Source organism: Penicillium cinerascens (genome assembly GCF_028974065.1).
Source record: "Penicillium cinerascens strain IBT 15544 chromosome Unknown contig_1_segment0_segment0, whole genome shotgun sequence".
NCBI lineage: Eukaryota > Fungi > Ascomycota > Eurotiomycetes > Eurotiales > Aspergillaceae > Penicillium > Penicillium cinerascens.
Genome location: NW_026695287.1, coordinates 3,129,697 through 3,151,382, shown reverse-complemented (window position 1 = coordinate 3,151,382; position 21,686 = coordinate 3,129,697). Strand labels below are relative to the sequence as shown.

The 21,686-nt window shown below is 43.9% G+C and overlaps 2 protein-coding genes across 2 annotated transcripts; one reads left to right on the top strand and one right to left on the bottom strand.

Moving 5' to 3' along the window:
• Positions 1-159: 159 nt before the first annotated feature.
• On the top strand, positions 160-4,390 carry N7498_002717 (uncharacterized protein; the record flags this gene model as incomplete). The annotated part of the gene is made up of 3 exons (XM_058449779.1): positions 160-578; positions 636-2,199; positions 2,255-4,390. 3 exons carry the CDS (start codon positions 160-162, stop codon positions 4,388-4,390), a joined length of 4,119 nt encoding a protein of 1,372 aa, XP_058312123.1.
• A 718-nt stretch (positions 4,391-5,108) lies between these two features.
• On the bottom strand, positions 5,109-7,304 carry N7498_002716 (Zn(II)2Cys6 transcription factor domain-containing protein; the record flags this gene model as incomplete). Its single annotated transcript, XM_058449778.1, has 5 exons — positions 5,109-5,737; positions 5,789-6,018; positions 6,068-6,484; positions 6,536-6,934; positions 7,087-7,304. The coding sequence occupies 5 exons, from the start codon at positions 7,302-7,304 to the stop codon at positions 5,109-5,111; spliced, it is 1,893 nt and encodes a 630-aa protein (XP_058312122.1).
• Positions 7,305-21,686: the final 14,382 nt, after the last annotated feature.

The following is a 21,686-nucleotide window of genomic DNA, read 5'->3' as shown; positions in this document are numbered from 1 at the left end:
CAATCACACGTGCCCTCAGCTCTTCATGATTGAGGCGGGGTTATCAGGGGCAGCCTTCCACCTTTGGTCTTTTTTCCGCTCTCCTCTCCCTTGCTATCAACACAGATTCATGTCTACCATGGTGACAATCTGAGCGCGACACGTTTGCTCTCCGACAAAATGGACGGCGTTTCCAATGCAGCCAGCATTATAGCAGTCATCCAACTTGCCGGGACTGTTCTAACGACTTGTGTGACTTACTTCAATGAGGTGAAAGATGCCAAGAATGATATTCATCGCCTACACCTGGAGGTTGCAAGTCTTACTGGCTTACTGAACAAGGTGTCAGAACTTCTGCACAGTCCAGACGGCACGGACCTTTCGGCCTCTAAGATGATGGTTGACAGTATGAACGAGTGTTTCTCAACGCTCACGGCCTTGGATAAAAGGATCGACCCGGGCAACAGACACAAGATAATGACCAAATGGGGTATTCGAGCTCTCAAGTGGCCTCTAAAAAAGGACGAGTTGAGAAAAACCGTTGAAGACATCGAGAGATGCAAGACGGCTTTGAACTTAGCTTTGCAAGTTGATCAAACGTACGTCTGCATATTCATGATTCTCTATGAGGATTGAAGACGTCTAAAATCAACCAGGACACTTATAAATGCCCTGAGCCAAACGATCGACCTTGCGAAGCTGCCAACTGCCCTAGGCGCCGAGTTCGATTCATATTCAGACCAACACGAAGATCAATGTCTACCGGGAACCAGAAGTGAAATACTTGGAGAGATCAATGATTGGGTAGAGCTTTCACAAGGGAGGTGCATCTTCTGGTTGAATGGAATGGCTGGAACAGGCAAATCAACGATTTCCCGAACTGTGGCCAGAACATTCCAGGGGAGAAGACTACTGGGCGCTAGCTTTCTCTTTAAGAGAGGCGAAGGGGACCGGGGAAATGCGACCAGGTTCTTCAGTACACTCGTGACTCAATTGATGCACCATATGCCTCAGTTAATACCAGCCGTAAGGAGGTCACTTGAGGCCGATCCTGGTATTGTAGGAAAGTCACTCAGGGATCAATTTCAAAATCTCATCTACCAGCCGCTCCGAGAACTACGGCCGGTCCAAAATAGTTCGAAAATTGTGATAGTGATCGATGCCTTGGATGAATGCGACCGGGAAGAAGATGTGCGGGTTCTCCTCCAGTTGCTACCACGAATGCGGGATTCGGGCGTGCCAATCCGTATATTTTTGACAAGCAGGCCTGAATTACCGATACGACTGGGCTTCAAGCAAATTGCCAATGAACATCAGGACCTGATACTCCATGAGATACCCGAGTTGGTGATAAAGCGCGATCTGTCTTTGTTTCTGAACAACAAACTCGCAAAGATTAGATGCGAGCGTGCACTAGCCCCAGACTGGCCGGGAGGTGAGAATATCGAAGCTCTGGCGGCCCTATCCGCTCCATTATTCATTTTTGCCGCCACCGTGTGCCTCTTCGTTGGAGATAGGAACTGGAGTCCAGAGAAGCGCCTTGCAGCAATCCTCCAAGACCAAGCGCTGAACCGCACATCGCGACTGGACAGAACATACCTTCCAATCTTGAATCAGCTTCTCACCGGCCAGGATGAAGAAGATTCAAAGCAGCTGTTGCGAGAGTTCCAAGATATTATCGGGATCATCGTCCTTCTTGCTTCCCCTCTCTCGGTTAATGCCCTCTCTCGCTTCCTGGATATCCCCAAAGATGACATCTGCAATCGACTGGATTCATTCCATTCGGTCCTCAGTGTTCCGAAGGATCCTGATACTCCTTTACGAATTCTGCACTTGTCGTTTCGGGACTTTCTTGTGAATCCGGACAGGAAAGGTAAAAGTCCATTCTGGATAGACGAGAAAGAAATGCACCGAAAGATAGCCAATCAATGTCTTACCATCATGCAAAGGGGTCTGAAGGAGAATATCTGCGATTTACCAAGCCACGGAACGAGTCGCGCAGACCTCGATTCTCAAGCAATCAACTGCTACCTGTCGACCGATTTACAGTACTCCTGTCGATATTGGGTATACCACCTCGACCAGGGTGGATTCTGTGTCCCTAACCGGCTTAATATGTTTCTTCAACAACATTTCCTGCACTGGCTTGAAGCAATGAGTCTTTTAGAGCTTATATTCGAATGTGTTGACATGATCCACACTCTACAGTCTCTCACTCAAGTAAGTGGATGGGCAAAAATATTACTCGGAATCATTCATTTACTTGGCACCTTAGGATCAAACGGAACCCAAAATATCAGGGTTCCTCCAAGATGCAAAACGATTCATTCTGAAAAACATACAGATAGCTGACACCGCACCGTTGCAGCTATACTGCTCGTGCCTCGTGTACGCACCATGGAAGTGCTGCATCAGAAAGGCATTTGAGAAAAAGATTCCTGGCTGGATCACAAGGTTGCCTTGGGTGGATGATGAATGGGATACCCAAATGCAGACTTTGGAAGGTCATTCACAAGCAGTCACGTCTGTCACATTCTCACCAGATGGCAGGCTACTGGCATCAGGCTCTCTGCTTGGCACGATCCAACTCTGGGAACCGGCTAGTGGGGCATTAAAGCAGACACTTGAGACACACCTCGGCGCAGTTACATCGGTAAAATTTTCACCCGATAGCAAGCTGGTGGTAGCAGGGAACGGAAGAATGGTCCAATTCTGGGATACAGCCACTGGAAGCCTACAAAGGATTCTGGAAGGCCACCCGGATATAGTCAAAACTGACGAATATGGTAGGGGTAGATTCAATACTGTCGCATATTCGTCAGATGACCAGATCATTGCAACGGGCCATATGGATGGCACCATCAAAATCTGGGACTCTGCTAGAGGGCTGCAACACACACTAAAGGGACACTTATCTCACATGCGATCCGTGAAATTCTCACCGGATAACAAACTGGTGGCATCAGGATCTGCGGATCGCACCGTCAAGCTATGGGATGCGGCTTCTGGAACATTGCAACAGACACTGGAGTGTGAATCTCCAGTTTTGGGCTTCTCATTTTCACCGAATGGCAAGCAACTGGCTGTATGCGTTTACAAAACATTCCAAATCTGGGATATCGCCACTGGAACTCTTCAACATACCATACACGAAGACTTATCTTACGTTGATTGTGTCGCGTTTTCACCGGATTGGAAGCGATTAGCATCAGCGTTCAGAGGTATAGCTAAAGTTAGGGACATTACCACTGGAACCGAACTGCAAGCCCTGACAGGTCACGGGAATTACTTGTACTCTCTCGCATTCTCACCAGATGGCAAGCTATTGGAATCGGGCTCTTGGTCTGGCCTGATCCACCTCTGGGAAATCACCACGCGAAACTTCCCGCCGGCTGCGGAAATTGAGAGGCATCTAGAACCAGTTGTCTGTGTCACGGTCTCCCCGAATGGAAAGCTGGTAGCATCCTACTCTTCCGATGATGAGACAACCAAATTATGGGATGCTGTAAGTGGGACCATCCAACACAGCCTAGAAGGTCATTCAAACAGAGTCCGGGCTGTCGCCTTCTCGCCAGATGGCAAGATGGTGGCTACGGGCTCTGCTGATCACAAAGTCAAATTCTGGGACACTACCACTGGAATATTGCAACACACACTGGAGGTAAATATAGGTCCAATTGAATCAGTGGCCTTCTCCTCAGATAGCAGACTGCTGGCAGCAGGTACCATTGATGGAACTATAAGCACTTGGGCTACCTTTGACGGAACTATCCGACAGAAACTAAAGGGTCTAAAGGGTCATCGAGGTGGGCTCGGGTGTGTAGCATTCTCACCAGATGGAGAGCTGCTAGCAGCGGGTTTTGATTACGAGCAAATCGAGCTCTGGGACATCACCACCGGCATCCTGAAACAGAGTATCGAGTTCACACCAAGGGGTAATCTGTCAGAGTCAGGCTTCGATGACGTGACAAAGGACTTCCTAGACAATTGGTTAGCGCAGGGTAGACCGCACTTAGTCCAGTCTGTGGCGTTCTCGCCAGATGGCAATTTCCTAGCATCGAGCTCCGGCAGTCTGACAATCAAAATTTGGGAAATCGCCACTGGCATACTAAAAGATACCGTGGAGCGCCATCCGGGCCATATTAAGTCCATGGTGTGGTCTGATAATGGTCAGTGTCTTGAGACCAGCATCGGGTCGTTCGATATTCAGTCGCAGCATGAGAATAGCGTCCGCTCTTCGAAGCAGCCCACTGTCAAAGTATCCCTTCACGATCAATGGATAGCTCTTCAAGGTGATAGAGCCTTATGGATGCCTCCTGAGTACCGCCCTACTTGTTCATTCATTCGAGGAGGTACTGTGGTTCTTGGGCATTATTCAGGGAGGGTGTCTACAATGGAGTTTAGTACCTAGAGAATGTCCATGACATTTACAACAATTAAACTAGGGTGCTATTGATGCGTAGTCTGCGCAGAAAATTTGGTGTAGACTACATGGCAACTGATCATCGAAACGGATGAAGTTTGATAAGTCTAGATGAGACTCAAGAGCGTCACTCTGCAGAGTGGCTGAGTGCCAAAGATGGATCTGCTGGCTACATTATTACAAGAACGATCCAAGAAAACTATACGTGGAAAGCAGAATATTGGGGTCGCCGTAGTACACAGCGGAACTGAATAGTGGCGGGGCATGATCTTCTCTAGATATTGTACATGATCTCCTCACCGCAACTAAATATCTACAATTTCAATCTCAAGATGGTTCAAGATCTACATGGCTCGGGCCGTTGGAATGCAATCGCTCCATAAGAGGTAGTCGCCACCTCGCAGATCTCATGGTTTGTCGGTCAATGCTCAGCTAAAGTGAAGATTGCAGGGATGCCATTAAAGCAGCTGACAGGTCCAACCACACTCATCCACGCCACATGACCGCTTCAGATCTGCCCGTGCTCATTCCAACACCAAGCCACTTGACAAGTTCTCTTCCAAGAATGTACTTTACTCTCCAATAGAAGGATGAAATCGTTGCATCTTAATTAAAACCAAAGCTATTCCACCAAATCCACCATTACCCATTCGCCAAACCATTGCCCATATTCCCAATCCCGCAAAACCCAAGCCTAACCTCGCGCTCAAAAGTCATGAATCATCCTCGGCACCTGACTAACAGGCATCGACCCGCCTACGACATGCGTCGACTGCTGGAACATAGTCTGCGCCTGGAAGGGCGGTTGCGGCGGCACATACCCAGCCGGGATAAGCTGATCGAAGCACCCATACCCATCAACAAGACTCTCCATGGAGCCTGCAGTAATAAGGTGCGACAGATCGATGTTCTCCGTCCGAGGCGCCGCGAAGATTCCAGTCTTCATCACGTCCGCACCTGGGGACGCCTGGTCCGAAGCACCTTCACCGTAGCGGCGCTGAACTTCGCTGACGATGTAGGCGATTCTGTACGCAATGTGGTCGCTGTTCGGGGCGAGGTGCAAGAGGAACGAGCGCACTTGGTTGATGAGCGGGTCGGAGGGGTTGTAGTCGCAGAGTGTAAGTGCGGCGTAGCCGAGGATGTAGTAGACATTATCGATTAGCCCTGGTGCGGCTGAGAAGCGGGTTTGCAGGGAGCGGGAAAAGATCAGCCGTGCGTTGCTGCATATTTCGGGTGCTAGGCGGTCGGATTCTGGTTGGAGGCGGGTTGCTGTACGGTGTAGAAGGAGTTGGGTGAACCAGAGGCTTAGTTCGAGGGTCGATTGGCCTTCGTTGGCTGTGATTTGGTTAGATACTTGGAACGGTGTTGGAGTTTGGACGGACGTACTGAGCAGGTGAGCCCATTCCACTTTCCAGCGTTCAATCTCCTCGTATTCGGGCTCGGCGAAACGGAGCCGTTGAGGGTTATTTTGGAGTTTCAATGCAATTCGGTAGAGTTGAATCTCTGCGAGGATTCTTCCATCTTCAGAGGTGGCTCTGGGATGATCCAGAATGCGAACGCAGTGATCGAGGTATTGTGGCTGCACATTGATGGCACGGCCATAGCCGAGGGCAGAACTGGGGTTTTGGTTAGTAAAGTCCGTTCATCAGATTGGGTTAGACATACTGTAAATGGGTAAGACAGAATGTGTTCCAGAGACGCAGTTGAGAAAGCATCTCGTCGCTCAAAAGGCTTTTATTATTAGATGGTTGGTTGAGAAAAGAGAAAGAAAGTAAGGCGTGGTTGATTGAGATCCCGCTCAACAACCAGCCGTCCATGAATCCCTCCTTGTGGCCGGACGTAGGATATAGACAGAGAAGTGCCAGTGCCTGGAGGCATTCATTGGACAAGGGCGTTTTTCGCCACATCGCTTTGGTTACGGCATGCTGCACTTGAAGGGAGATTTCATGGACGGTGTTTGAAGGCATGCCGGGCAGGTATCGAGAAGCAAGTAGACAGGCAGTGTTGAAAAGAAGAGTATCCGTCCGCTGGATGCCAGATGAAAGATCTATTGACACCCACGGACTAAAGTACTCCACAAAGCTGCACGCATCGTTAGCCAAGTCATCAACCCAAGGTTCACGGAACACATACAGTTCAATAAGTTTCAAAGATAGTTTGGCATCTATGATTCCCTGGGAAACGATGTCGCCCAGGAGATCGACATCGGTGGGGAAGTTCTCTCGTCCGTTAAAGCATTCGATCTGCAGGTCTCTAATGAGTTGAACGGGCTTGAGCGAGAACGAGGGCACCGGGCCATTATTCTCGTTGGACGTTTCATCCAAGCCCCGACCTGCAAAGGAACTTGGACTGCCGGAGGCGTTGGACGGTTGATTTACCATCTGCCGCATCAGATGTATCATTTCGCCCATGCCGCGTTCCAGTGAGACAAGCCGCTCTTCAATAGAGGGAATGGCGGCATTAGCTTCGGACCATGTCGACGCATTGTCCTGGAAGAAACGATCTTGGGTTTCCGGTAGTTCACATTCGAGTCTTTCAAGGAGTTAGCGTCATGTACAACGGGCCATCAGCGCTGATCGTAGGATGCTGATCGTCGAGGACTTCGGCGGCTCCCGAACGAAAGAACAGTGACCGTTCACGCGACCATGACCGTCCCGGGGGATGAAACGGAAGGTGTTACAAACCTGAGTGAAAGGCAGCGACGGCATGCATGGCCACGCGGATCCAAATCGCAGCGGGTCTTCAGCTTGCGACACGTATTGCACGCGGTCATCGACCGGCGGATTCGTCCTCTTGGCCGAGGATCTTGGCCGACCGACTCAATTCGGTTGCCATCATCAGTAGCAGCAATACTTTTGGTCTCCCACGACATGCTGCTATGGGCAGGCTCGGTGCGCGTCATGGCGATCGGATGGTAATCAGGTCAGATCTTTAGGAAAACATTTATTCGGACAACCCGGAGAGTGAATAAGGGGGGGGGAGGCTGAGGTGTAATTAGTGGCGAAGAACGAGAACTCAACGGTTGGACCCTTTCTCGCCGAGTTTCAAATTTATGGAGATCATTGAGGGCCAGGTGGAGAGAGCAAGGCTTATAACAGATAGCAGAGCAGGCGGTGGTAGCCAATTGCGACAAGCGACTACTTAGTGACGATATCGACTCCGCCGTGCGCAGGTACGTGATCCACTCGCAGCGGACCTGGGGTAATCGCAGGCATCCACCAATCCGAACCTTCTGTACCAGGCTTCTAGAAAGGTAGCGATGACCATGCTTTGCTGCAGACTTTCTGGAAAGAGAGGGGTTGATAGGCGCGTATTGGCTGCTTCGCTGACCCCCTCTTGACAACTTCGCCGGTGTCAGCCGTCTAGAAACGTTCCGTGAGGGGTTGGAAAGTAGCCCGTAGCCCCCATTCTGCTTCGGTCTTCGCTAAAAGCCATCCTTGGCCTTATCGTGAACTTCCCCCTGCCGGTCTTATCTACTCCTTTCGCCATTCTTTTGTGTAAGAGGACGGGAAGTTGGGAATGCCGGAAATCTCCGAACCGTTCTACATACATGGCGCTACTGTATAGGCAATTGGTTAATTCCCCCAAATCCTGGCACCGTCCGAATCGATCGTGCGAAGTGGGGTTGATATCCTATCGTGAGGTGGGTCGTGGATAGGCACGGAAGTGGAGAAGAACAAAAGAAAGAACAAGGCTCGGGAAATTTGTCGAGCATGTGCAAATGTCCCGCAGCAATCTGTCGGCTGAAAGGGCTTCCCCAGGCTAATCAGTGAGTGGTGGCCAGGGGTGTTCGAAGCAATGCGACATTGTAACTTTCTGGGCCCGGCTAACGCCGGATCTCTACCCGGGTATTGCATGGGCCCCTGCTAGCTTTATCCTTAGCGACCAGACTCGATATCGAATCGAGGAGTGCAGTGAGAACTAGCGCCCATTGACGAACTCTAGGGAGAGCACGGTCCAGCAAGTGTCGCCCGAGGGCTCCCTTGGCAGGCAGCAATGGCAATCGTTACCCGCTGTCGCCGCCTGGAAACTTTGGAAATACTTCGGGAATAAGTTATACTCTCGACTGATCGACCGAAGTTGGCATTTTTGCCCCCCGATGCGTCCAGGCTCAATGGCGGTGGATCGGAACCGACTGGCTATTTAGCTCGAAACGCGAATCAAGAGGCCGCGGAAAGTCTTTTTCAATCGCGGTTGCTGAGTGGTGCTGAGTGACCTTGCGAGATGGGACATTCCGTCCGAGGTTCGCTTCTTGCATCTCCACAGCTTGGCTCCACTTAATTACCAAGTGCAATATAAGTGACCCTGCAGAGACCTTAGTGCCTGCCCGTTCGAGACGTAGCGTAATGCTAGCATCCCAGCACGGGAGCTCGATCGAAGAAGCGGTCAGAATCCGATGGATGCGCTACTGTGAAAGGCCGTGGCTGTCCTCCCGTGGCAAATTCCGGGGTAATTCTCCATCGAGCAGGGGGGCCGGGGGGCTGTTGAGCATGAATCTATCCACATTGCAGGTTCACGAAGGAGATCTAGACCATACGACTTGAACAGGTTCGGCGGCCTAAACGCCATACTCTGTTTCGTCGGTTTCTTCGGGATCAACGGGATCAGCGGGATCAACGGGGTCTTCTATGTCTAACACGGGGAAACGCGATCGACAGACCATGACTTTCGCCAAGCTGGGATTTGACGCCTTGAGTTGAACTCAAGCAATGGCCAGTGGAGTGGCCCGAGACGTGCGCCCGTGTGCTCTTCGTATCCCTTCCGATCTTGAACCTGCGGACCCCAGCTACGACCCACTGGAAACGTGTAGATAAGAGAAACGTGTGGATAAGGCGGGGAATCGACCTTGTGCAGGGTGCGGCATTTGCTGTCAAAGAGGATCTCGAGGGCCTGGGACATTTGAGGATGGCTACAGCTGGGCGCCGAGTACGCTTATGCAGGCCATCACTTCGGATGTAACAGGCCAAGCTTCGCTCACGCTGATCGGACCAATGATCACCGAACAACACAGGTACCCTTCCAATCACGGTATTCCGGGAAGAGATGGGGCGCCGTGGTTGGATGAGGCTATATCCCCGGTCTACTTGATCATTGGCGGATAAGATTTCTCCTATTCCCTTTCTGGTTTCCACCCGAGTCCGTCAAGCCATTTAAGCCGTGACTGCAGGGGCGCCTTCAATCCTTGAACGAAATGACATAATCGGCTTCGTAGCCCTGCTACTGACCAGTCGCCACTGACGGGGGTGTGCCTTTGGAAATGCAGATAAGGGAATTCCATGTCTAGATGATGACGGGTGGGCCAACTCGTCCGCGGTCCACGACGTATGTCTCAAAGATAAGGAGTTCGGTTTTCACGGCGGGATTTGGTGATTGAATTGGAAATTGCCGGTGTTGGTGGGGACCATGGAAACGGCCACATGTGACAGAACCCTGAGGATCATCTCGACTTCTTCTCCCACGGATGAATCTATTTCTGGCGAGGAACGAAAACACGCGGGGATTCAATGTCGGATACAATTGAGAGAACGAAAAAACAGCGCATTTGCCAGGCAATTGACCATCCATCCGTGCCCAATTCTCGACAGCCTCGTGGACTAAGTACCGTTCGGACTGCGGTGCCAACATACGAGCTCGGGATTATCTTTGGAGGCCGTGTGAACCAAAGACCCTTTTCAGATTCCGCCCGCGCAAGCAGATTTCATCAAATTGTGCTTGTCATTAATGGGTGTCACGCAGGATAACAGCCTCCAGGCAGCAATGCTCTACCAAGGACCCTTTTTCGTGGCTGGCCCACTCATTCCTGGGGCGGGTTTCACTCAAACCAAACCCGACCGCAAAAGTCTATTACGGAAGATTTGATCAAGACGATCCACTCGGGCAGCTGTCGCGTGAACGTACAAGAGAAGCCCCGGTAGGGGTTATAATCCACGTGGACATTGAATGAAAATAGGAGGTTTGAGGGTGATTGAAAATCGACCCGTCCGCCAACTCAATTGGTATTGGGACGACCTACCGAAAACGAATTAGATCCACACAACCCTTTTTCAAACCTTATATTCTTTGGCGAAATGAAAACCATTGTTCATTCCACTGTTGATTCGAGTAACACACATGTGCAGCCTCGGCACTAATTCAATTGCTTTACCGCTCCCCAGGCCGTTCAATTCCAGTTCTCTCCCATTGAGGGTTTAATCCCGATGGACGCTTTCTCGAATTCCGGAAGAGACATGAGCCACCAGGTATAGATAGATGAACAAAGCATGAATCTGACCCCCCAACCACCATAATCTTCCACGGCTCTCACAATGAATTGATTGAGCGCCTCATTCAGCCTTGAAAATCGATATACTTGTCAACATCCGGGCAGACCTCCACTACCTTCCCAATATGTAAAGCGCCCATCTTCCGATTCGGGAACTCTGCCGCTAGCGGAGCACCCATTAGCCTCTGCAGACATTTTTCATCAACCGCAATATACATATGATACTTGATAGAATCCTCACGTATCTTTGGTATCGAAATATGCACAAATGGAATCTACCGATGCGCCATCGAAGAGAAGATCGGGGTTGCAGGTGGTACAGTATATCAGATAGCCCCATGAAGCCAATTTCTCATTTTTGACTTTGTGAGAGGGTATTTCAATTGGGGATGGCATACCGGGGTAAGAAATTTTGTTAGGTGATGCAGGGTCGTGAAATAAGCAATGTGAAATGAGAAGATAATCATCAATTGAGGAAGGTCGCGTGTAGGTTATCGTTGGCATGCCTTCTTCTGGATGGCCGTGGTCCCATCAATTCCTGCAGTGAAGGGGTTTATGAGACCGTTACGGGCCTGATATAGGTTACCGGGACACAATGATATAGCCTGCTTTCGTATAGCAGTAGATTATGTAGTAAAGGCCTTGGGCACGTTTAAAGGCCCCAGGAGACACTTCCAAGGAAACATACCCAGAAATAAGTCAAAAATGATATCTAAAAGAAAGATAATGGAGGACTTGACGTTGAAGCCATACCGATCGCTCATAAATTCCCATGTTACATCTGTCCTAGTGGCCGTTACTAATGCCCGTAGACGCTGCTTAAACAGGGACCCCTGACGCCACTCTGCCGGTGTTTGCAGTAACCCGCATCAAGCGAGTGCCGAGTGCATCGCAGCTGCAACCCAGCGATCAAACGATACCGGCCTCCGGCTCTGCAAAGCCGCGCGAACTGTGGGCCCTCGAATAACCTTGTGAAGACACCAAACCCGACACAATTTCAACATATGCTCATCCCCAGGTGAGTTTGAAAGGATTCTTGAGCCCGGCTGGAAACATGCTGGTATAACGGCATGCGAAACTCGGAATCTTTTAGTTCTACCCATGTACGTCGGGTTCCCAGTACAAAGATATCGTGACGGAAGCTGAGCTCAGAAGATCCATCGAATACTCAATCGAATCAAGTCTTTCGTCCCTCGATTTGGCTAACAGAAGCACTTCTCTCAGGCTTCAAATATCTCCCGTCAATGGAGGTCTTGTTTATTGATACGATGGAGAGTAGGATACCGCAAAAGATCCATGAGGTCGTCAAATGGGACCCAGAATCTGCGGCCAACAGAAATTGAAATGGCACATTGGGAAGATACGACGGAGATAACACCATCATGGACCACGCCGTGAAGGAATGGACAAATCTGCAACCCAGAGATATCCCGAAGCCGTATAGGATCATTCCAAAATGTGGAAATAGTTTGCGATCGTGGTCATATATTCCCCCAACTTACTGAAATCGCGGAACTTGAGCGGAACTTGAACCTGAAACCCCTTTCACTTAAGTATAGATAATTATTCAGATCAACACTAGCAACGCCGCCTATGAACACCCGTCTATATGTTTCTTGACCACCTTCCATCTGGGCAAATGCCTTCGAGCAAGAAGCAAATCCTGAACACTGAAACACTAAACGGTGTGCTTGCTCCACTCGCCTCGAGCATGGATTCGCTTTCCCCAGAAAAAGAACAAAAATGGAACGAGAATCAAGACTGCTGCAATGCAACCGAAAATAGTCGTGCCCTAATCAACGCCGAGATTATAGTACATAGGGATAACGAATAAAGGAAATGCACCAGCTATCATTAATCGAAGGAAGGTGTTAGCGGCCATCGCACTAGCACTGAAGCGAGTGAATATATCGACTAAATAATTAAGGGCTCCCTAAAAGATAGTTGTGAATCCAAACCTAGTTAATGTGATGCCTATAATAGAGGGCTAGTAGTTTATAGTAGATAAAGAAGTCCCTACAAAAATAATCAACTTTGCTATTTAGGCCGATAGATAGAATTAGACTGCGGGATGGTCTTGGTCTTGGTTATCACTTTGCTAACTGTAACCGCAAATTTGCGGTCTTGGTTAGTAAAGTGATAACTAAGACCAAGACCGTTATTTTGCGGTTAACTAAACCTATATTGCGGTTAACCAACGGTTAACCGCACTAGTATAATTCTTGTCGATCTTGCCTATTATAACCACGTATATAACCTTTATATAGCTGACACACTCTAGGTTTTAATGCTAGTTTACCTACGTTTTAGTTATAACAAGACTATTATGCTCGTAATGCCTATTATCCACCGAAACTTTTAGAAATATAACTGTATTCAGTTGCAAGGACCAGGGCTAATAGTGTTTTTACCTTGAGATAAGGGATGTGAAATATATATAGCCAGTAAATTTATTGTCAGCGAAAGGGTCGGATATATCTTAAGAAATATATATTTTTGCGTACATCAGTTAGTGCACCTTCCTACAAAACTCACTTACAGGACTTGACTTTATCAATTACGTAGTTTACAATCCTATTACGACACTCAAATATATAGTTGAGATATCTATTTATATAGATAAATTTAGAAAATAAGTTCCTATATAAAATAATAAAGAATTCGCTATCTAAAGAAATGATTGTATAGTCTTTAGCGGTTACTTTGCGGTTATTTATGGTTTTTATATAGTTACCTTGCGATTTTTGGTGGTCTTTAGCGGTTAATAGTAAGATAACTATAGATAACCGCACTATTATACGTATATACCTAATTAACACGTAGTATTTTAGGTAATCTATAATTTCTTTTGCTATAGCGTCTAACCCTAGTCGCGACTTAATTGCTCGTTTCCCCCTATATACTATTCTCTATAAGTTCTTAGTTCCGATACACTCTCTTTATATTTACTCTATAAGACGTTACCTAAAATAGCCTTTTCCTAAGTATCTTACTTTACGGACTAGTTCTCTAAAACTAACTTCCTTCAGTTAGACGACCTACCTATCCTTATAAGTACCTATAGAACGGTCACCTCGATCGCTCTATCTAAGAATCACCTACCTTCGTATCCTATATTAGCACTAGTATCACTTTAGCGTGTCGGACCTCGACTTTAGCAGTTCTAGGTAATCTATAATACTAAGCCTAATATAGATCACTCTCGCTCGAAGTTTATAGAATAGTGGCTATTAACTGATTTTGGATTAAAGAAAGATATATAAGAGTTAATTAACTAGAGCGGTAAGAAGAAGTCTAGTATTTAGGATAACTTTAGTTAAGTTGCCTATCAGAAGACTAGAGAGCCTAAGATTATATATTAGCGATATAATACGCTTCTTGTCTATCCCTATTTCCGTTATGGAGGGACTTCTCTAATAAGAATATATCTTAAAGGTAGTACTTACCACCTAAGTCTACTAAAGCGAGGTATTAATTAGCTTATACAAAACTTAGTAAGCCAAAATACTCTATATAGGCCTTCTTTCTTAGCTAACCGCTTTACAATAAAGCCATAAACTATATTAAACCGAGGATTTTCTTAAGACGTTCTTTCCTAGAAACTTCTCTAGCTAATATCTATCGCCCGACTCCTATTTCGTATCCTCGAACGTCCTAAGCTATAAGAACTATACGATGTGATATAACTAGCCGATTCTAAGATCAAACTACCTTCGCCTAGGTCTATATAGCGCTAGTTAGACGAGGATATTATATAAGGACAAAGACGCGTACTCGATAGGCTCCCTAAGGGAAGCTAGATTTCAATTACACTTAATTACTAGATATCTCCCTTTAGCTAGGCTTTTATAACTATCACTAGTTACTTTCTTAACTAGGACTAGGAGTATTAGGAGGTTCTTCTTAGGTTCGAGCCTCTCCACGGTTTATATACTAGAAGTAACCTTAGTATAACTATTATTGAAATCCTTTAGAAGCATAGTATAGCCAACTAGGTATTATCCGTTACTACCGATAATACGACGAATAATAATACTATAATATCGAGTATCCAAGACGAAATTTGGGCGCAAGGTAATAGCAATGCAAATATCTTTTTATATTATTTAGCTTAGTCTAAATCAGCTTCTTGGCAAGATAAAGGCGGCTCCAATAAATAATGAGGCTGAAGTGGACTAGTTAGATAAGCGCGCCCACTCGCTATATTCAAACCGCTTAAAAAGGGAGATTATTAATACGCTAAACAAGGTATAAGCTCTAGTATAGAATATTTATCCCACTATTAATCAACTAATTCTTATTCTAGGTCCGGAACCTCGTTATATTTGTTAATGTAAGTCTATAACACCACGAGGCCTTTTTAAGCCTTTAGACCGAAGAGCCTCGTCTAATTCCTATCTAAGACGTCCACACTTAGTGGAATTCGACTTTTTTGATGCTAGGTCGTGCGAAACGATTACAATCGACCTTCAATCTATATTATATAACGTATAAATACCCCTAGTTCCAACTAGACAAAGAAGAATAGCGCTAGATCGACTTTGTATTATAGAGCTATTCTTTAAATTTACGATAGCCCTCTTGAAGTCAAGAGATATCATAGTTCACCTTATTTTTAGAGTATATAATAAGCTTTTCACTCACCTCGAGGCTTCTAAGAAATAACTTATTCGTAAGAAGCTTCCCTAGAAGCGGACTATGCTCTAGGCTCTCTAAGCCATAAGGAAAAAGCTCTTAGAGTACTATACTATAACCAACGATAAGGCTTATAGTGACATTTACGCGATTATAACTATCCTTGCTCTATCAAAGAAGCTCCGCTTCTTCACTACTTAGGATTAGCGTAGCGATATTGACTACGTTTAGCGATATCGTGACTATTTAGAGAAGGAATTCTAGCGCTATAAGCAACGACTTTCAGAAAGCAACGGGCCTATCATATCTAAGGGGTTAATAGACCCACTTAGCGCAGATAATTTAATTAAGATGCTCGTCGACTCGTAGATATCTATACAACCCAATAAAATTATAGATAATAACGATAAGCTCGTACGCTATCTTGCAAAAGGTATATTTATTAATTTATATTACTTCGGTTTTAAACGAGCGATGCTAATTAAATAGGGCTTATATAACTACACCCTAGAACTTTCTAGAAAGAGCATTAGCATAAGTTTCTAGTGCTTGCAATACTTACCTATAATATTCTCTCTATTCCTGTAAGTGGTGTAGGCGTTAAACGTCTCTTTAATTATGCTCGTGACATCTATCATTATCGACGAGGGAAACTCAAGCCTAATACAATTAGGCAGCTAATACTCTATATATATGCGTTAAAGTTTGAGATTAAGTAAAGGGAGATAGACTTTATAAAAGAGCTTATTTTAGCTAGAGAGGCTACCATCATAGACCAGGAAAGAGGTTCTATATCGGCCCTCCCTCTTCTTGATCTAATTAGTAATAACGAGGAAAATAAGTTAGTAAACGAGCTATTATCTAAATAACTAGCTATCTATAGTGAACAGGCAAGATATAAAAGGCCACGGCGTATAGGCCTACATTCCTAGGATGATAATGAAGATAATAACTAATATCTTTAAGAGATTCTAGTTAGGGAAAGTAGCATACAGCGAAATAGGAGAATACGAAAGAAGCCAAAAATGCTAGAAGGATTTAAGATTGATACTCTATAGATATTAAATAAATAATTTATAGTTATACTAAATTCTTAAAATTAGGCAGGAAACGTTTACTAACTTAATACTATAAAATATAAAGAAAAACTGCATAAAGATTGCGTACTCTAGAAAGTCACGATGCTTAGCGTTTTGTAATATTTATAAAACCGCTAGTTAACTAAGACCGCAATGCGGTTTTGAGTTAAAGACCAACACTAACCGCAAGCGGTTTGCGGTCTTGGTTAACCATGGTCTTTGCGGTTCTTGCCGCAGTCTAGGTAGGTTTAACGTCTTGAAGATAAAAATTATAGTTTTTCCAAAAATATTTATCTATAAGTCGCTCCACTAACGATATATCTACCGGATTCACTTAAAGGCGGTCCGACCGCCTCCACTGCTCTCGCTCAAAATACTAGAATTAAATCTCAATAGCTTCTCGCGACGTTCGACGTTTCGTTTATTCCGTTACTAAGGCGACATAATTATACTATAGTGAAGCCTAACTAGGGCTGTCGCTAACTAGTGTTAATAGAGTTGGAGTTCCCTAAGGGTTCCGACCGTTTCGCAGGAATAGGAGCTAACTATAGTTCTTGGGTGTATATAATAGTCGTAGGGTGCTTTATATCTATATGCACTGATTCCGTCGACTCGTCAGTCGGCTCCTCATCGCGTAGCGGCGGCAATAGTGATGGAATTTGCCTATTCTTAGATTGAATAGGCCGCTTAGGCTAATCAGGAAGCATATATATTTTACTAGAGAGTCCTAACTCGTTGTTAATCCACTTAGACGCTAATCCTTCTTCTAATCGCTCCTCCTCTTCCTAGGCTCTCCTTAAATCAGTAATAAATATATCTAATCCCCGATTCCTATTATATTAACCAATATTTAATAAATTTTTAGCCTTAGACCCTCCAGGAATAGACTAGGCGGTATAATTAATTAGCGTCCGATCTCCGAAAGCCTCCTCTCGGTCTAAGGCTTCGGTTGTTACTCGCTTCGCTAGGCTCGGCTCTAGCGATATCGCTTTAAAGGAAACTCTCGTGCAATAGCTTATAGTATCTTCACCTTCCCTATCTAAGGATTTATAACGGGAATTCGTAGCGGCGATCGCTAGTGCGGTTAGTGCTGGATCCCTAGCTTAGACCTCGCCCAAACCCGCGGGTAGACGGGTTGGACCCGACCCGTACCCGTTTCTTGGTGGGTTTTGGGTCGAGGGTATAGACCCAAAGGTCGGGTACAGGTTGAGATATTAAACCCGCGGGTTAGTAAACAATATAAACATAAAGAACCTCGTGATATATATATATTATGCATTTATAGGCTATATTTATAGGTATCTAGCTTATAGGTAGTGTATTCCTATAGAAATAAGGTTAAGAATAAGTATAAATGTCTTCAATTCTAGAACCAAACTAATAAACTATAAACTAATCATCATCATACCGCGGCCGCTTCCTAGATCTTCCTAAGATACGCTATTATGTCTCTAGTAGAGGAATATCTTCCTCCTCGTTACTATCCTTATAGCCTTTAGTGTCTAGTTTAGATATAACACTCTTTCTTCTCTTTCCAAGAGCATATTTCGAGGGACCTTCCGTTATTAATTACGTTTAAATAAGGACTAAACCCACCTATATATCGTCCTTATTACTCTCCTCATTGTCACTAATTAGGTCGACAGTACCCTCTTATTATTGGGCATCTTTCTCTTTATGATCCGCTTCTATCTCCCCTATAGAAAGATACTCCTTCCGAAAAGCGATTTCGTCCTCTTCGACTTTAAATTACGTCGTATATCTATATAACATAATCTCCTGGATTATTATAGTATTTAGTGAGCCTCGACGATAGTAACAGATATCCTAAGTAGTGTTAAATAGCCACTCAACGCTAACGCCAATTATAGGAATTAAAAGTATATCACGCGCGAGCTTTATAAGCGTAGGGAATATAATCTAGTTCTCCTTCTAGAACGCTCGTATTAGAATACTAGAAACGGTGGCTAAGATATATATATTAGTATAAGCCTAGTGATTAATAAAATAAGGATACTTACTACTATTAAGATATCTTATAAGCTCGTCCTACTAGCTAGCTTAGATAGTCTAATCTAGACTAATTATCTAATTAAGGTCTATGCCTACACTCTACGTAGAAGATCCTTCACCGTTCTCTATCTATTCCTCTAATAGATATTACTTATATAGTTTAAAGTAGTCTACGAGGCTTTACCTATATCTAGTAAGCCACTTAGGGCCCTAATCTTTACTCTAGAAGAACTAGAGCTTATATTATAGTGCGAGTATTATACTAATAGTAAAGAGATCACTAGGAATATTATCCGTCTTACTATAGTACTACCTAAGCTTTTCCTCTATTATATAGAGAGTGGTAAGCATAAGCTTCTTCTAGGCTATCTTCTTTCTTATAAGCTACTTAATCGACTTCTTAAGATAGTCGAAGAGCTTATTATAGATAGCAAAGATAAGGTAGACGATAATATCTTTAGTTTTCGATAGCGTAGTGGTGAACTAGAAGAACGGCTATATAATCTAGAGTAAATAGTTAATCTAACGCTATTACTCTTAGTTAAGTATAAGATACGGATAGCTATACTTTAAGCAAAACTCATCTAAGATAGATTATAGTCGTTTAGCACAACGAAGCATTAGAAACGTCGAATTCTATCGCGTACGAACGTCTTATATCGGAATAAGAGCTATAGAACCTATCTAGAGGCTATAGAAAGCTTTATAGCGCTATAGGCTTACGTTAATAAAGATAGCTAAGCTTCGAAGCTATAAAAATAGATTAGAAGTAGGTTTTTAATAGGTTTAATAGTGACGAGCCTTATTTAAAGTGTTAATAATCTCCTATTTTTGTTATCTAGAACGAATTAATTAGTCCTAGGATTTAGTCTATTATATTTAAGTAGTGTCGTTCTTTAGATTTGCCTTTATCTAACCTAGGAGTTACTTTAAGCTTAGTTAGATAATATAGGTAATATATAGAACGCGAATGATTACGGTATCATCGCTAAGATTAAGGGACTAGATAGTCTCTTAGATACTTACTACTAAAGTATTATTATTTAATATATTATTAGTAGTGATTATAAGTACTCGATTGGTTAAATTATACTTCTATAGAAGCTAGAATAGAATAGCGCTAAGGTTAATACCTAAGTGTATTTTATAAAGAGGCTTAAATCCTAGAAGTAGCTCCTAATAATTCTAGTCTTTATTAAGGAAGTAGCCTATAACTACTATAAATGCCTACTGGAAAGGAGATATCTAATAGTTAAGGGTAATAGAAATCTTTCTATCTTTAGGAAGTTTCTATAGTATATTCTAATAGCGTTCGAGCACTATACTTTATAGCTAGCGCTATACTACCTTTATAGATAGAATATTAAGCTATCTTAGGGCATTTTAGGCTATAGATATTATATTATAGAACCCTAGATGCTCTAGAAGCTAGAAGGGTAGCCTCGATTTAGTAATAAATCGAAGAAGACTTAATTCCTATTTTTCCTAGCTAAATAGAGTATCGACTAGAGGGCTCTACGCCTATAGAAGTAGTCGAAATCAGTATATATCCTATAGACTATCGGGCTAGCTTACCGCTTATATAAATTACCTAATATTTTAGCTTTTTGGCTTCCTACTATAGCTAGTAGTATATTTCTTTATCGTGGAAGTTCTATTTCTAAGCCCTAGGTGATTAAGGATAGCCTTACAATACTTATATATAACCTTTAGCGCGCTATTACTAGCCCTAGCTACCTAATTAAAGTGGTGCTAAACGTCGGAAGAGTGTCGCGAGTCCTAGCGTATACGCTTCTTCCTTCCGAAGTCTATTTATAGCCACCATTATATATAGTCATCACTTATTATTTTAGAGTAGACTATATATATAGTAATACGATTAGGTCGAACGCTCTTGAGGGAACTAGGCATTAAGGGCGAAGGTAATCCTAGTAGGATAAATTAGTATCGCCTATAAAGCTCGCGATATAAGCGAAGTTTTATTAGCTAATCGATAGATTAGGGGTTAGATTACCTAATAGGAGGAGTTAAAAGTCATCTAAAAGGTCTATATTATACGAAGATAATACGTAGGTATTAGTGAATTAAGATATCTAGTGATATAATAATTAATAAGCACTTAGCTAAGGATAGTCAAAAGTCTTATAAAAGAATTTCAACGCGTAAGTGTAGATTCTAGGGCCTCGTAGTACCCTGTTCTTCTAAAGTAAAAAATATAATATATTAATAAAGGCCTATATAGGTAGATAAAAGCTATACTTATTAGCTTATAGCCTATATATATAATAGGTAACCTATAGGTAACCCACTTATAACCTATAAACCTATAGGTAACCTATTTTCCTTAAACAATTTCCTTCTAAGTCTTTAATCAAGGTAAAATCAATCCACTTTTTCGCATTTAATAGCTTAAATAAGATAAAAGAGCATTCGATTAGTTAACGTATAGCTTAATGAATATATACTAATTATTGTGAGATCAAAAATTCCTTATAAGCTATAGGATTGCAAGGATAATATAGAATTATATTGTCCTTGCAAAAATATACGTACTACATTCTATAGTTTATATATATTTCCGCACTTCTGATAACAGTTTTAATGAATATTAGTTTTTACAACCCTAATAATATTATATAGTCCTCAAAGCGAAATATATAAGATTACTGCTATTCATTAATTAGAAAATAGACTAATTTCTTAATCTTTTATAAGGGAAAGAGGGTTTTATTAATTAGAACTATAGAGGTGACCGGAATAGATGTAAATAACGGTATTTTATTAAGGTTAATCAGCAGTTTTGTGCGTCTTAGCGTAGACTAAATTAGGATATTTATGCCAAAACGGGTTCTTGGCGGGTAACCCGCGGGTACCCGCCAAGAACCCACGGGTCTACGGGTATAGGTTTTAGGTATTAGGTATGAACCCAACCCATAGGTACAGGTCCTGAAGTTAGACCCAAACCCGACCCAAAGCGAGGTCTACCCTAGCTCCGTCACCTAAGCTAAGGTCCCCTTAACGTAACCAGTAAGCGAGCCGCCCATGTAAGCGAGCCGCCCACCCAACCATTTTTTCGCGTCCACACACGTCCTTCTATTTTCTACTAACCACTATACCTCCAAAACGCGGTCAATTAAGCTAAGATTTTATCGAGCAAGAGGGCCACCTCGAATTAGCCGTTTAGGCTATAAAAAACAAAGAAATTAGCTCTATTCGCGAGACTGCGCGCCGTTTTAATGTGCCTCGCACTACCCTCCGCGACCGCGTTAATGGCCGCCTATTTCGCCCTCAAACA